This window comes from Zeus faber (assembly GCF_960531495.2).
Source record: "Zeus faber genome assembly, chromosome: 3".
Classification (NCBI taxonomy): Eukaryota; Metazoa; Chordata; class Actinopteri; order Zeiformes; family Zeidae; genus Zeus; species Zeus faber.
The window spans coordinates 20,366,133-20,383,001 of NC_137190.1; the positions used below are offsets into that span (position 1 = coordinate 20,366,133).

The 16,869-nt window shown below is 43.0% G+C and overlaps 1 protein-coding gene across 2 annotated transcripts; it reads right to left on the bottom strand.

Moving 5' to 3' along the window:
- Positions 1-6,340: 6,340 nt before the first annotated feature.
- On the bottom strand, positions 6,341-13,277 carry btbd10b (BTB (POZ) domain containing 10b). Of its 2 annotated transcripts, none has more exons than XM_079997059.1 (9): positions 13,122-13,277; positions 12,090-12,259; positions 10,252-10,445; positions 9,732-10,050; positions 9,503-9,605; positions 8,928-9,048; positions 8,263-8,460; positions 8,029-8,139; positions 6,341-7,414 (listed from the first exon to the last, which is right to left on the bottom strand). In XM_079997059.1, exons 3-9 carry the CDS (start codon positions 10,400-10,402, stop codon positions 7,083-7,085), a joined length of 1,335 nt encoding a protein of 444 aa, XP_079853185.1. In that variant the 5' UTR covers positions 10,403-10,445; positions 12,090-12,259; positions 13,122-13,277; the 3' UTR covers positions 6,341-7,082. The 2 variants fall into 2 exon arrangements, with proteins under 2 accessions (XP_079853185.1, XP_079853186.1); XM_079997060.1 differs by having other exon boundaries at positions 10,252-10,448.
- Positions 13,278-16,869: the final 3,592 nt, after the last annotated feature.

Sequence of the window (16,869 nt, forward strand, 5' to 3'; positions counted from 1 at the left end):
TGACGGTAGCATTTTGGCTCTCAGCGAATGTGAAATGAATTCCTAACTAATGCACTGCCTTGCTTTAAGCCTACTTTAACAGGTTCTCTGGGAGAGACATAAAACGGATGGAAGTAAAAGGAAGGGAGAGAAAGAGAGATAAAAGATTCAAATTAGCACCAAGGACACTTCCCTGAAGGCCAAATCCCTGCTCTGCTCCACCCCCTCCGCCCCCATATATCATCCAAAAAAACGCTACAGAGACAAGGAACTAGCAGGTGTTGCTTGATGTTTCTTTTGAAATGACAGGTTGTACGTCTCTACAGTTACAGCGTCTCTTTCTGGTCCAGTGTCAGCTGTCTTGGGTCTAGTTAATTGGGCCCCGGGATCAGTGGTGGCTGTGCACCTGTTGCTTATCAGAGCAATCGATGAGCATGGGTTGAATCACCCATCCCAACACACGCATGGGGCTGCGGCTGATTGTTTCATAGTCCGGTCTTTTATCGTGTTGGGGTGTGGGAACTCCGTTTCAGAGTCCAAGCATTTTGTGGCATTTTTCGCGTCCTTTTTTCTCTGCTCAGGGGGTAGGTTTCCCCACTTTGATGTTGGGGGTATGTTGTGTGGGGATGGTGTGATTTAAGCAGCCACACCTGTCTAGGGCCTAGTTAATGGGGCCCGGGATCGGGGTGGCTGTGCACCTGTTTCCCATCAGAGCAGTCGATGAGCGCAGATTAATCACCCATCTCTGCTCGCGCACTGGGGAGCATTCGCCATGACGCCATTCCGTTGGCTCCTAGCGCGTTACATCTCGCCAATAAACCGGTTTGTCCTTAACCATCACTGCCTGTCTCTGTCCCGGCAAGCGCCAGGGAAAGCCACTTACTCTAGGTGGCGTGCGGCGGACGAACCGCTACCACTGTTGAAAATGTAACGGCGGAACTCCAGTTGCTCACTTCACTTCTAAAATTGACGCAGGTTGGTGGATATAAAGAGACACTAAAAATAAACATCGGTGTAAGTTATTTGATTTATTTTCATCACAGGCTCATGAACACCAAAGCAGCCTGCCGATTGCAATAAAGGCTTGCGACTCAACAGGTTGCCAGTTCAAATCCCCAGTCTCCGACGTGCGTCACCTTCGGCATTTCTAAATGACAAGCATCCTTGAAAAAAAAAAAAAAAAAAACACTCACAGCTGCGTGGCTCAAACTGGACAGCGGGGATTTTCAATGACCAACAGTCACACTTTGTGTTCATAAAATTGTTGACGGGAGGATGTTCCTTTGAGAGAAACAAATTAAAAACAGTGTCACGTGGCAACTCTTTTGTTAACAGAGACATGGATTAAAAAAAAAAAAAAAAAAAGACCAGCTCTCATCTTCCTGCTCAGAAAAGAAATACACCAGCAGGATTTCCTAACAGATAAAATGTCAGTCCTTGGGGGAGGTTTTTTCGGTGGCCGTGCTTGGATCCATGGGTGAGAGGAACAGATGCTGATGCTGATGCCGCAGCGCCCCTCGGCCCCGTCGCTGTGGGGTCAGAGGCTGACGGTTGGTTAGTGCAGGGAACATTGTAGTGGGGATTCTGACTTCTCATGAGCGAGGCACCATTGTCCTGCGGTCTTCAGTGATTTGGAGGCCCCAGGCACGACCGACGTGAGGCTCTTCACCACTTTACCTAATACAAGCGTGGTAAGTAAACAGAAACTAGGGAGCTCCCTTTAGAGAGAATTCTAACTGAACCATCCCAACGCTCTTCACTCAGTTACAAGAAGACAATGGGAAAAAATATAAAAATATATTAAATGCTATCTCCAATACTATATTTAATGAGTCGGGAGTCACTCCTGTAAAATAATCATTTGCCAAAGCGCCGAGAGCCCCGAGTCCAAAACAGAGGCCATGACACCCGTAAGGTTTCACTCTGAACACAAAGGCGTGTTTTCAGGAAATGCTCAACAGCAAATTCATCATGGTTACTTTACCAAAGGAAAGGACATTTTGAGGATTGTGCAGATGAAAAAACCTTAAATCGTTTCTGAAACTTCACACAAGTGTCTCCAGCCACACTTGTGGTGTGACGCGGTGAAGCTCATGAGATCCTGTTCATCCATAACTTCTTATCACTTAGTGGGGAAGTGTGGTTTGGGTAGACACTGATCGTGTTTCAGTGTTTCCATAGATCACGTGGGGGTTTCCGGGGCTCTGATGTTTCATCTTCGGTTTAAACTAAAATCCACCAGTGGATGGGACTTTGACCGTTCTACAAGGAGAAAGCTTCACCCACCAGATTCAAAACACTTTTATTATCAATCAAAACTTGTCTGAGTCAAGGACCCTTTGGCTCCTGTCTCTCAGACGTGGATCATAAATCTTTTTTCACCCAAAAACAACCTCTCAGAAAGAATGGCTGCCGACACAAACCACACTACCTGGTATTTTCACAGCTACAACAAAACCCATCAGTGTCAATAATGAATGTTACATATTGATGCCTATGGGGTGGAAAAAAAAATTGATAATAGTCAGATAATGGCTGAAAACGTTTATGATGTTATGTTTGATTGGCAACAAGCTCATCTAGGTTTTTGAGTTTCATCCTGTAGATCATCATGGACGATAGAGAATGGTTTTTATCGCTGTTGGATATAGATGTATCCCTGACTTTCTCAAACAGAAGGAAATTGGGTGCAATGATTCATTTTTAATAATGATTAATTAATTTCCCCGAGAGCACTTGATGAAGAGTGAAGTTGAATAGAGATGACAGTGATTACACTAAATAGATGCCTTTAAATACTTTAAACACATTTCACATACCGCATATTGTCATATTCCATTTCTTCAGGGAGCTACTGGTACTGGTGTCATTTTATTGTAGGTAAGCCTTGCGTTGATTGAAAGGACGCTTCTTGCTCTTATTTCTTGTTTATATTCCTGCTCTTGTTCCCTTTTACTTTTCTTAAAGTTTACCCCTACAAGTAAAAAAAAAAAAAAGACAAATTAAAATCAAAGGCAGTTTGTCCCTAAAAAATACCTGTCCCTTGGCTGTATTTCAGAGCTGATTTTGACGTATATGTTTTTCCCGTATGTGATAAAATGGCACGACGGCCAATAAAAAAAAAGAGCAGATGGAGCGAATTAGAGGAATGAGGTATCAGATTGCTGGTTCACATCCTTCAGTCTGAAGAAGAATATTGAATTAGATGATACGAGAGCTCGCAATTACCCAGCTGTGGGGGGAGAGAGAGAGAGGGAGAGCGAGAGAGAGGGAGGGAGGGAGGGAGAGAGAGAACGGTCTGTCTTTAACATGTCTGTCTGTACCTTTTCAATATGTCACAATTGAATAAAATGTGGAATCAATTATTCAATGGTACACGCTGGTCTGAATGGCACGAGCATAGCCTCGTCCTCCGTTTGAGCGTCGCTCTCCACAGTTTGTCCTGGATTACGCAGAAGTAGAGCGGGAGCTGTGCCAGTGACACTAGCTTGACCGTCAATTTTCTTCCGCTGGTCAAAGGCTGAGCGCAGGGTGTCGTCACGGGACCGCTCGGGTGGGAAAATCTGCCGTGGGGCTGACCTCAGGAGCCGGCGTGCTCTTCCCAGGAGGCCCCTCAGGCTCCCTCCCCTGAAACGTCTCGGCGGCCGTGGACGCGCCCCCACCAACCTCCCTAACCAGTCTATTAAACCCGGGCCAATCAGTCACTAATACCAGCGGGTGCGTGTGGCAGGAGCTATCCAGTTCCACAGGTACTACTAGGTACTTGTGAATATCCCCATGCAAACACCTTATCTCCACCCAGGGCCCCGAGTCGAACTAGGCACTGGTGGATTAGGGTCTGTGTACAGCCTGACCTCAACAGAGCCTGGTGTGTACGCCCTTGTAACCTTACCCGTATACTATACCTCCCCTCCCCGACCGGGAGAGGGGGCCGGTTTGACCCTATCGACCTGTCCCGCCTCCATCAGTGGACAGTCCCACTGGTAGTGTCTGGGCCGATGGCAACGCCCGCACCCCTGTCCTTGCATCTCAGGGGCCCCCTGTAGGTCTGAAGCAGAAGGACTCTGAGGTTGAGCCCTGCGGGAAGGAAGGGAGAGAGGGTTTAGGCCGCGGCATGGGCTGTTGTGGGGAAATTATTTGGGAAACAAAACTGGGTGCGCGTGTGCAGGGGGCGCTCTCTGGTCGATTCCAGCCGTTGTGGGCATGGGCACCGACGGTGGCTGCCGTCCATCTTCCTGCGGGGCCCCGAAGAGGGCGGGACAGACGATTCTCCGCCAGGGTAACCGCTGCTTCCAGGTGGGTGGGCCGGCGGCACTGGACCTGGTCCGCCGTGCCCTGAGGGAGGACGGCAACCAGCTGCTCCATCACGACCTGCTTCACCACCTCCTCGGCTGATTGGGTTTCTGGCCGGAGCCAATGCCGTCCCGCGTCCAGGAGCTGCTACCCGAGGCAGAAGCAGCACAACCTCTACTACCGATTTCATGGATCTAAATTCAGACGCAGACTAGATTCAACTGTAAAATACTCAAATACACTATGGATACACGGTTGGCTGAATGAGTGTATGTCAAAAAGAAGTTATGTATAAGGGGGACAATGGTCATCACAGTCACGCCAGAAATGAGAGAGTTATGAATAGATTATTTCGCTAGTAGCTTCTGTCTAATTGCCCTTTGACTTTTTTTTTGATTATTAGGGAGAAACTGGTTAAGTTATTCATCCACATCTCCCGCATTTTTAACTTCATTGCTACCTAGAACCTGAATTCATCCATGTCCTTTCCCTTAGACAATATTGCATGTGCTGGAAAGTTTGTTATGGCAATTGGGGAGGCTATTTGACTGGAATAACCGCCGAATGGAAGAAACAGAAGCCAAAGAAAAGAAAACCGACTCCGTTTTGTATGTCAAACCTCTAAAAACCTAACCCTAATCTTCCCTTATCGCCTGAATGGTCAACATAAAAAAAGATTCAAATGTATTCACGATATCTTGAACCTGGATTCGGTTGGGTTGTTATCCAAAACAAGGCTCCGCGCTCACACTGTCCCAGCTGGCCCTTAAAAATTGTCTGCAGGACCTTTGGTGTTGGCCGTACCTTGAGTTTGGCCGCCTGATGGAAGTACGCGGCACAGATGCACTTCCTGATGATGTCCCAGTCGGAGCCGCAGGAGACCAGGTTCATCCTCTGCTGCACCATGATGTCCTTCAGCTGGGAGCGCACCTCACGCACCTTCACGGCTGAGAGCAAGACACCAGGCCGCTGTCGGATGACTTAGGCGTGGACTCACATCTAATCACTCTCTTGAGTTTTTTGTTGTTCTTCAAATTTAAATGATTTGTACATTTCGTCTTTGAAAATAATTTACAAATGATTCCCTGTACTTTTTACCTATTTCAACAATTACGACCAAGACTATAACACTACCAGTAAGAATATATACTTGAGTCAAGAAATCATGAAATAATAATAATAATGCATACTTAATTGTTCAATAAGTCATTGATGTATTGATTGCCATTGTGTATTTCTTTATTTATTTTTGTATTCATTGATGGATTTCCAATTTTTTTTTTAGAGAGAATTTATTAATAAATCACGCTGGGTCCTGCATTATCAGTGAAGGCAGTGGTGTACACACACACACACACACACACACAAACCAGTCGTTCTCCATAATTATTCAGATAAACTTCCAAATCGTGATTGAGCAACACAAATGTTCAGTGAACACAGAATATAAAGTCTCACTTCCTTCCCTATTACATATCATCCACTGCTATTGTATTATTATGGATAATGCAGGCTGCATCAATTTAATTTTTGAAGTGTCAAATTTGAAATATGGACAGATTTCACACTCATTTGCTGTACTGTATGGCCACCTTGTGGCAGGAAGGATGTAAAATCACTGGTTTCGACTTTTGGTATAGTCCTGAAAGAAACAAAATTCCTTTCACAAAGAATGTGTGGACGTCTTTTCACGGTCCAAAAACACGACATGGAGAATTTTTCTTGAATTTGTGTGTCCTCCAAACGTCCAACAACAAACCATCGTGTCAAAGCTCGAAGGTTGGTTGGAATACTCTCTTCCAAGCCCTTGGAATAACTTCCTTTTACCGTATTACTTTAAATTCTTTGAAACATCACACATTCTTCAAATGTCAATAAGGAACTCCATTAGGTCCAGAACCAGATAAGTAAGTCTATGGTTGAAAAAGAGTTGATTGAATCAACCTCACCAATATTTTGTTACGAGCCCTTAGATATTGAGATAGTGACTCAATAAAATGGGCTTTTAAATCCTAATCAAATATTCCACAAGAACCATGATAACAATGTGTTTTTTTATTTAATGATTTAGAACTTTATTTTTAAAACAATGATTTCAAGCTTTGAACAAAAGAATTCTTACAACAGCCCGTCTCCTGCTCCACATCTGGTCTACGGGAAGAGCAAAACGTGGCAAAAATCAAATTCAGCCAATGACGACCTGCTCCGTTACTAGATTCATAAGACACCGTGGGCGTGTTGCATTGGTAATCACAACTGAGTGGTGACGGCAATAGATGTACTCCACGGCCAGCAACCAGTCTGCTGCTGTTCCCCAAAGCACATTCACTAGTTAGGCCTCCCAGATTAAGAAAAACAAGACAAATAAAATAAACTCTGGGAGAAAAGACAGCAACACTACATTGAGTGTACAGGCCAAATCCATCAAAATAAAAAAAGGTATTAACCACTGTAAATTGTAAATAACAATAATAATATTAATAACCGTTTTCTGTGTTTACTTCAAATAAAAATAAATTCCTTTGGTCAAGTTAAAAAACAAAAATAACATCCTTTCACCAGTCTTATGCCCCTCTTTTAACTTATGAATATTTTTTTTTCCTTTTTATTTTTATTTTTTTTAATGATTTTTATTTTATTTTATTTTTTTACAGTCAACCAGGTTCTTGAGGCTCTAAGGCTGCAAAGGAGGTGTCAAGGCAATATGGTTATGGTGCCCCTGGCGCTCCATGCTGCAGCATGCTGGGAGGATGGGGGACTGGTAGGGGGAGGAGAGGGGCTGAGGCATTGACGGAGGACCGCAGGCGTCCTCAGAGTGCGGGCGAGGGCGTGTCAGGGTCTGGCTCGTTGTTGAAGTTGTGGCTGTAGTGGTTTCCGTTGGTTGGTTGGTTGGGCAGGATGTCCAGTTCGTCCACCTGCGGCCCGGGGTGCATCACCACCAGCTGGTCCTGGGGGATGTCTGCCGCCGCCGCCGCCAGGTTCGTTATGGACTTGGACTTGACACACTGAAAGTCCACGTGGCGACTCTTGCCCTCCTCCTTCTCCCAGGACATCCGGATGAAGGGCCTCTGCACGTAGTTGTAGATGACCTCTGGACGGCCGCCCGGCCGCTTTTTCACCTTCTCCTTGTAGGTGGGGTAGCCTGCCCGACAGAAACGACAGTGATGGCTCAGTACGGTTCAAACTTTTTTAAACTACATGTGGGTATGTGGCTTCCCTCGGGGTCAACTCCACAAATGATGAGGTGTTTTTTGTAAAGATAACTTTTCCTCACCCCAACTTGCTCTTCCAAGTTGGACATTGCCTTAAAAAAAAAATTTGGGAACCCCCGAACAAGGACACCAAAATCAAAAACCACGAGTGGAAATGGAAACAAGCTAAAGAAAGTGCTTGAAAGTGGGCAAGTTGCGCAGTCCTTTTGCTACTGCTGTGTGAAAAGTGTTGGTTTAGATTAAATGGGTCTTTAGGAGAAAACAGTGAGATGATGATAGCATTCAGGAAGGGTACTTTGTTTTTGTTATTTTTACTTTTGTTCAAACAAAAAAAAGTGCTGCAAAACCTTTCACACTGCCAGTCTGTTTGATTGCACTTTTTTTTTTTTAAGAACTACAGTGACTCAGAGCTATAAAGTTCTTAGTCATGGCTTCCCTAGTCATTTCAAGTTGAGATGACTCCTCATGACGAACACATGGACTGGTTTACGAGAGGGGAAAGGGAGATTTCGGGCTGGGTTTGGTGTACGATGACGCAACTCACCTTCAATACCCAATCGGATCTTCTTCAGCCCCCGCTCTTTCAACACTGACTTGGCGACATCTCTGTTCTCGATATACTTGAAAAACCTGTACAGTTTTGTGCTGTAGATGACTGTGGAAAGAACAACAAAGTGGAGGGTTCCCGTGAAACAAACACTCCCCCAATGCTTATTACCGCTTGTTTGGTACGTGGAGCTGGGTGCGCGAGTTACATTTGATAAATCCCCGCACTCACTCTGTGAATACTCCTCTCCCATCTGCGGCGGGTACTCTTCGTCCCAGTCCACCACGTCGTCGTCGGTGAGCACCACGATGTGACACTCTCGCTCCCCGCTCTGGGCGCTCGCCACCATTAACGGCAGCACCATCTCCTCCAGGTAGAACTCAAATTGCCGTCGCGCTCCATCGTTTGACAGCTCGTGCATGAGGGCACCTGCGGACGAAAGGAGACGGGAGTTGGTTCGGTGGCAGGAACTAGACACAGAGTGGGCGGTGAACCCCGCCGCGCAGCGCAACTCGGAAATAGAAAGGGGCCGCATCGAGAGGAAAGAACACATGCACTTACATCACATACACACCGACTCTGGCTGTCAATAAGTTATTTTGGTTCTGTCCGAGAAAATCCAGATGAACTGTTTGCTTCTGCGTATCAAATGCTTAAGAGGTACGGCGAAATCCTTACAGATTTGCAATCCCAATGTACTTGTGTTAATCATTTAGTTGAGAACTCTTGTGAATTTGACTTCAAAATTGATATAATGATTGATAAATTTATGGATATACTTTTTTTTTTTATCACTTTTTCCACGAATGGTTAGAGAATTACAGTCACCCCAACTTACAATGGAACTATTTTTCTTTTGACTGTTGTATTTAACGTAATGGCTAATTTATACTCACTCAGGTCTCTGCACTTGATAGTGCTGTAGTCAAAGGATATGCACAGATAGTCACACGCCTCCCGCAGCTCAGGAATGGAGATTCCATCAGGGCAACGGATTACACCAGATTTGTAGTAATCCTGCCAATTAGACAGAATTTACAAAGACATTTCAAAAAGGGGCGTTTCACTCTTTACATTAAAAAAAATACAACAAAAAATAAAAATAAAAACATAACTGCATGTCTAAATGTAAGATCCTATCACTATGTCTTTGGTAAATAGTTAAAAAAAATTAAAACTACTGACTGTATTGTTGTATTGTATCTTTTGTTGGGGGGGGGGGGGGGGGGGGGGGGACTAAATAAACATATTGTTATAAAAAAAAAAAAAAAAAGAAAACATATCCAGTACAAAACACTAGCGCAATATAGTAAATACTTCCAGCACCTATTATTCATAATGTTTTGTGAGGTTCAAAATGAAATGTTATTAAGTTCAATTAAATTTGCAGCAAAAAATATATAAAAATAAATAAAAATTAAAAAAGGAATAAAATAAATAAAAGCGGACATGGCAACACAGGAACACTGACCAGAATGGCTCGGAACACGGTGGAGCTGATTCCTTCGGCAACTTCATACTCTCCCTTCTCATTGGGCCGCGTGAAGTTATGCTCCCGTCCAGATCCAAACATCCTGAGGGACGGCAGATTTTGCTTTTATTTCAAGCTTTATGTTGAAATAACTTGATAAAAATAAAAAATGAAAATAATGATAAAAAAAACAGGATCAGTCTACAAAAGCTTTGAAGGTGTGTGTTACCTGCCCAACATGGTGTTTGGTTGTGCGGTGAAGATGGAAGGGTCGACAACGAAGCGCGTGTTGTCCACGATAAGCGTGACCCTCTCCGACGTCCTGATGCTCCGGGTTCCCACGCCGGCGCCGCAGCCGCCCTCCTTCGCGTTCACGTTCTCGTAGACGAAAACCATCTCTCCGGCCGCCAGGCTCTTAAAGGTGCCTTCCGTGCTGGACAAGCTGCTGTTGCGGCTGCTGACAACGCCGCTGCTGCTGCTGGAGCCACTGGGGGAGATCCTCTGAGGCCGAGGGCTGCCCGGCCGCGATGGCGGGCCGGCGTCTCGATCTGGAAACAGACCAGTGAATCGATAAGGCGTGGGGACGAGGTTTTCCACAAACAATTCTAGACAGTGAAAAAATATGAGTAGTGTCTTTATTTTAATTTTATTTTTTTTTCTTTAGTGTCCTTACAAGATTTTTATTACCACATGATGTCGGTCAAGCTTTTTCCGAATAATCAAGTATTGATTTTCCACAGCGTGCTCACCAATATTGTGCTGGCGGGTGGGCGAGGTGACGTTTCGGATGCAGGGCGTGAGCTGGCCTTCCCTCTCGTGCGAGGAGTCCCGGGAGCGGTCACTGGAGCGACGGCGGTCACGCGATCGGTCACAGCCCCCACTGGCACCATGTAGGTTCATCTTCCCCCGGTCGGCCTCCACTCGAGACACACAGGCCTAAGTGCTACTGATAAGACGAAGAACGTGCTTTACATTCCACCAAATGTATTCCCTTTACTTGATATAGTGACTGTAATTCATGGATCTTTGGGAGGTTGTGACGTCATCTTGACATATGGATGCATTTAGCGCTTGGGAGAAGAGCTTACCGGCTTTAAATCTACAACATATGACTATCTGGGTTTGAGGATTTAATTACCAGATCTACCAGATCTTTTGAGCAGCAAACATATGTGAGGAGAAGTGCTTGTAAAGAGATGACAAATCTCTTTTAGTCAATAAATAATTAAATTTGACTTAATTTTGATTCATTGAGAAGTAATTAAAACAGATCCATTCATCAACCGAGAAATCTGTGGCAGATGATGAGCGGCAAGGTTAAAGTCTTGGCAGAATGAGGAATTGATTGGGCTTTGGTGGATGGATAGGGGGTCTCACATATCCAAAGTGATTCCGAAATACACAATCAAGTTAGACTTTAATTCAAGTATTATCAATGTCAACAATATTTATAATATTAAAAAAAGAAAGAAATATAAAAAATGGGCAGTGTCAATAAATACTTATTGTGTCAAGGGATTTTTTTCCTCTGAGGACCCTAGCCAGCTAGCAAGCCAAAACAGTGAGGAAATAGTTAACAAGTAATGTGTGTTTCATACATGGCTATCAGTTACATCATGTTCAACCCCAAAATAATGAGATGTTTTTAGGCTTTGCTATTTTCAGACGAGACAAGCCTGAATCTGTACAGTGGACTGCCCAATTGACATGCCCATTAGTCTCTACAGCCTTGGAGGTAAACAAACATTTCTAACTCTGGAATTACCAGTCATCATTCATTCCCGTGCAGTGTAATTGTGTACACTGCCATTTTGAAAGTGCATGACAGTAGTTCTAGTACATGCACAATTGTTAAAATGTCCAGGATGTTTTTCTGAAGTCAATGTAGTCAAACCTCATAAACATACTCATCAGGGGAGCTGATAGCTATGGCCTAAATAATCTATAATAGGAAAAGGATCCACAAAAAATGGAGCAAAAACTAATTAAAAAAAAAAAATAATAATAATAATAAAAAAAGACATTCCTCCTAATTATCCACTCTATTCCAAACATACAAAAATACAGAGGATCTGAAGTTCTATGCTGTATTACGCTATAGGAGACATTGTTTATGTTTTGATATTAGGTGCCATTAACGTAGACATTACATGTAGAGCTAAACACTAGGCTATATTGACATATATATATCGATACATTGCTAGTAAATAGCAAGAATTACCTATCTAAATTATTTAATGATAAAGCACAAAATGTTGATTAATGAAAAACTCAAAGTATGATCCGGTCAATAGTGACAGAACAAAAACCCAAACCAATTCAAATATAAAATGGCTAAAATTAACAATACTAACAAAAAAACAGGCTTGATTAGATTATTCAATTCACTGACAAATTGACAGCATAACTTGCTCCCGATTACTTTCCTTTCAGCAGCTGATCTGGGTTAAACATTACATAGCCTTTCTCAACAATGTACAATCTCACACCAAGACCAGGAGCAAAAGTTAATCCGCGTGCAATCGAGCGGCGAGAGCTGTACCCACAGCGGCTGTGCCCTGGAGCCCTGGTCCACAGATGTACTCACCTGGAATGCTTGCAGGGCTGGCGGGGTTGGCGGGGTCGGCTGCCGCGGCTTCTCTGCTCTGCTCTGCTCTGCGGTGTCACTGTCACTGGAGTCGCTGTCGTATGACGGGAAGCGAGCTGCCATCACCCGCACAGAGGGGACTTCGCTCTGGATCTTTCCACGGTCATAATCTGGGGGAGACGTCCAAATCAGATATCAACTCAAGCTATTTTTTTAATTTAATTTTTTTATCATTGCACTTTGTCTTCCATAGAAAGTTTGGAGGTGTGCCCAATGGAGGAACGAAGGAGGCCGTGACTAGTGTGAGGATTGTATTGAGATTTATTGGAGAATAGATTGGAGTAGTTCAGACTAATCATTTGTGACCAATAATTCAAAAGAAATAATAACGGGAAATGATTCAGGTTCTGAATCAGTTTCGGAACTGAAGGAGAGTGTTAAATAGAGTAATAATAGAGTTTGTGATTCAAACTTTGACAAGCACTAGGTCGGTCGATGTGGTGTCAGCCGAGGGTGACTCAAGGAATTAGTCAAGAAGGGGCGCAAAGCTAATTGTGAACTAATTACTTGAGAATTGCTCTGGTTAATCCATTGAAAAGGGCCATAAACTATTGTGAAGATATGAGATATCTAGACACACACACACACACACACACACACACACACACACACACACACACACACACACACACTAATTCGCCACCTGATCGCAGATATATAGAATAATGAGTCTTTCCTCTGTTAAAATGTGATCTTGGTACAAATCACAACATTAATGCTACTAACGCAACGTTGCCGAAAAGCTCCTAGCAGCTTCCTTTCTAGATCACCTAGCTGTTAGCCGCCACTGCCATCTGGAACATTAGCTGTTGTTCCCAAACTGTGAACAAGATAATATCACATCACAGGTTTGAATGCGATCCGACATATTCTACACGGCTTTCCAGCGAATGTTTACCGTGTCGAGCCCTTTGATTAGTTAGCTTCTTAGCCCGTTAGCTGCCTGTTCATAGAGCGTGAAGCCTCACTCACCAAGCTGTCGTCGAACGTGACAATGGTCCCCCGCGGCGAACGGAGCTTGGTAACCAGCAGTTAACCAGCGCTAACAAGTCCCGTTCCCCGGGGATCTCCGTGGATCCAAACACTTCGACTTCAAACCGCCCGTGGACGCTTCTTGGCTTTTCCCTATTTAGGAAATGCAGCTTTGTCGTCTCCTCCTTCGCGTGTTTCTCGGGCTGTTCGCACTGAGTCACTGTGCTCACAGTGCCGCCATCTAGCGGCGGCGCGGAGGAGGGCTGCAGGAACGTTAACATTTTTGAACTTTCAAACTCTGTCCGTCTGTCTATCTATCTATCTCTCTATCTATCTGTCTATCTATCTATCTATCTATCTATCTATCTATCTATCTATCTATCTATCTATCTATCTATCTATCTATCTATCTATCTATCTATCTATCGATCTATCTATCTATCTATCTATCTATCTATCTATCTATCTATCTATCTATCTATCTATCTGTCTATCTATCTATCTATCTATCTATCTATCTATCTATCTATCTATCTATCTATCTATCTATCTATCTATCTATCTATCTATCTGTCTGTCTATCTATCTATCTGTCTGTCTATCTATCTATCTATCTGTCTGTCTATCTGTCTGTCTGTCTATCTATCTATCTATCTATCTATCTGTCTGTCTATCTATCTATCTATCTATCTATCTGTCTGTCTGTCTATCTGTCCGTCTATCTATCTATCTATCTATCTATCTGTCTATCTATCTATCTATCTATCTATCTATCTATCTATCTATCTATCTATCTATCTATCTATCTATCTATCTGTCTGTCTCTCTGTCTGTCTATCTATCTATCTATCTATCTATCTATCTATCTATCTATCTATCTATCTATCTGTCTGTCTATCTATCTATCTATCTATCTATCTATCTATGTCTGTCTGTCTATCTATCTCTCTATCTATCTATCTGTCTATCTATCTATCTATCTATCTATCCATCTGTCTATCTATCTGTCTGTCTAGCTATCTATCTATCTATCTATCTATCTATCTATCTATCTATCCATCTGTCTATCTATCTGTCTGTCTAGCTATCTATCTATCTATCTATCTATCTGTCTATCTGTCTATCTATCTATCTATCTGTCTGTCTGTCTGTCTGTCTGTCTGTCTGTCTGTCTGTCTATCTGTCCGTCCTTCTATCTGTCTATCTATCCGTCCGTCCAATAATAATAATAATAATAATAATAATATTGTGCGGCTCCAATCAGATTGGCATTACGTTGATTAACAAATCGAAAAAGAGTCAAACATTTTTATTTAAACATAGGTTTCCATGGTGACGGGCGATTCTCGTCGAAGGTTGAGTAAGTGAAAAATAAAAACGTAAAAACCACTTTCCCCAGGGACGATCGTCTGTTCGCTTTCGTCGAGACTTCAAACCGTCAACAATTTAACGTCGACGCGCGGTCCTGGGTTTGGGGCCGGGAGCAATATTCAACACAGTGACGCTTGGGATCCACCGACTGACGACGTGAGTGTGGCGTCGGTTATTCACGGTTTCTTTCTCCGCTTTCTTTCTCCTGCTCTAATTTGCGTAGAGCAGAGCAGAGTGGTCCAATCACACAAAAAAAAGTGTTGTTTTTTTTAATTATCATTTTTTATTTTCAATAAAATATTACTATTAATTTAGTATCTATATGTGTGCCATTAGTATACTGTAGACGCAGCTTAATCAACCCCAGTTTCGTTGAGGTTTCTAACATCTTCGAGTAAATCTAGTCGATTCCCAAAGTTTAATACTTTGGGGCAAATTCACAAAAGGACTGGGCAGCTTTTGCTGCCGCTAAACCTGCGCAAACGGCACTGCCACGCAAATTGCGTATTGGTGCAGCGGCGCTGTTTGCGCATTTAAATGAAGCATCATTCATACATTTGAAGCAAAATTGCCCCCCTCCTGTGCAAGTGAGCCTCGTTGCAAAAAAACGTCCAACTGATTTGATTATTTCCTTTGTGATCTTCCATTGTGATCGGACGCAAAACAAGGGCAAATTCCACTCAGCAGCAAAACTTAATGGGCGTGTTTGCGCTGGCACCGTTAGCCCAATATCAATTGATGCGCAGTTCAAGGTAAGTGCATTTCTTTGTGAATTCACATCTTTGTTGTTATAGCAGTGACGTGAGGGCAAGTTAAAACAAAACAAAAAAAAAAAAATCAATTTAATCTGCTTGATTCCAACTTCATCAGCCTGAAAGAGCAGCTCGGTGGGCTGCGTTGGTCATGCATGCAGAGACCTCCAATACTGCTCAACAAAAAATAATCACTTTTAACAATCTGACCAACTTTGACAATCAAATCCATTGAAATAAACATTTTTATTGTTGTGAGGAAAGGGCGAATACTGCACATTTGATTATACTTCATTTCAAATGGGACACAATGTCTGATTTTATTCTGGGTTTTCAAGATATTCACGAATCTCGAGGCCACACTGACCCACAAACAAGACACTAAAGAAAGAAAAACAAACAAAAGGAGAATGTACTGTAACCTCCTTTCAGTCAGCGTGCTGTGTTGCCACAAAAATAAGCTGAAAAAGAGGTCAGATCCGGTTGCAGTGTGAAATATTCTTCTATTATTCAAAAAACAATATAGCTTCCATGTTAAGCTGAAGAGACTGCAATAATGTCCTCATGGTTCCTTTCACTCTGTCTCGCCCTGAATAAACTACATGGAGCAAAAAAAACCCCAGAAAAACAGAATATGCATGATATTCCTTGCATTGAACCCATTCCTAATGGTCCTATTAAAAATATAAATAATACACAGAGCAGCGGCGTAAAGACAGAGATGATTTGTGAAATTTGAGCTTTATCCTAGGTGGCCTTCTTATCATGATTGTTATTCTTGGAAGTTAGAATGCTACGTTCTGTTTGCACATCCCCGTTGTTGACATTTATTTTGTTTCATCTATGATGCGTTCTCTGTGCAGAGGCTGTGAAATGTCAAACATGTTATAAGTCCAACATCTGAAAAGTTCACATTTGACCTGTAGCGGGCATATCGGTCAGCGATTATTTATTTTGATCTCCGTCAACAGCTCCTCCAAGGTCACGGACAAGATCCTGAAAGATGCTCAGATGCTCTGACCCGCAAAGTGCAAAAGCAAGAACGGCAATTTTTATTCGACTTTTTGCAACCTTTTCTGGGACACAACCCCAGACTCTTTTACCAGAATCCATTGTGTGGCAGAATTTTGTTTCCAGTCCATCTATCTATCTATCTGTCTATCTGTCTATCTGTCTGTCTGTCTGTCTGTCTGTCTATCATTCTATATCTGTCTGTCTGTCTGTCTGTCTGTCTGTCTGTCTGTCTGTCTGTCTGTCTGTCTATCTTACCATCGATCTATCAATCTGTCTGTCTGTCCGTCCGTCTGTCCTTCTGTCTGTCTGTCTGTGTCTATCTAACCATCCATCTATCTATCAGTCTGTCTGTCTGTCCATCCGTCCGTCCTTCTGTCTGTCTGTCTGTCTGTCTGTCTGTCTGTCTGTCTGTCTATCTATCCATGCGACGTAGCAGATTGTACCATGGATGCTGTGACAAATACAGCAAGGATTGATTTAATAATGTTTTTGACATAACTTGTTTGCCATTTGCAGCCTCCGTGAATTGTCAGGAGCATTCTGGATATCGAGAACCAACAAATTAGACATGGAATAAATGAAATTCCCGGTGAGACTCTGACACAAATTAG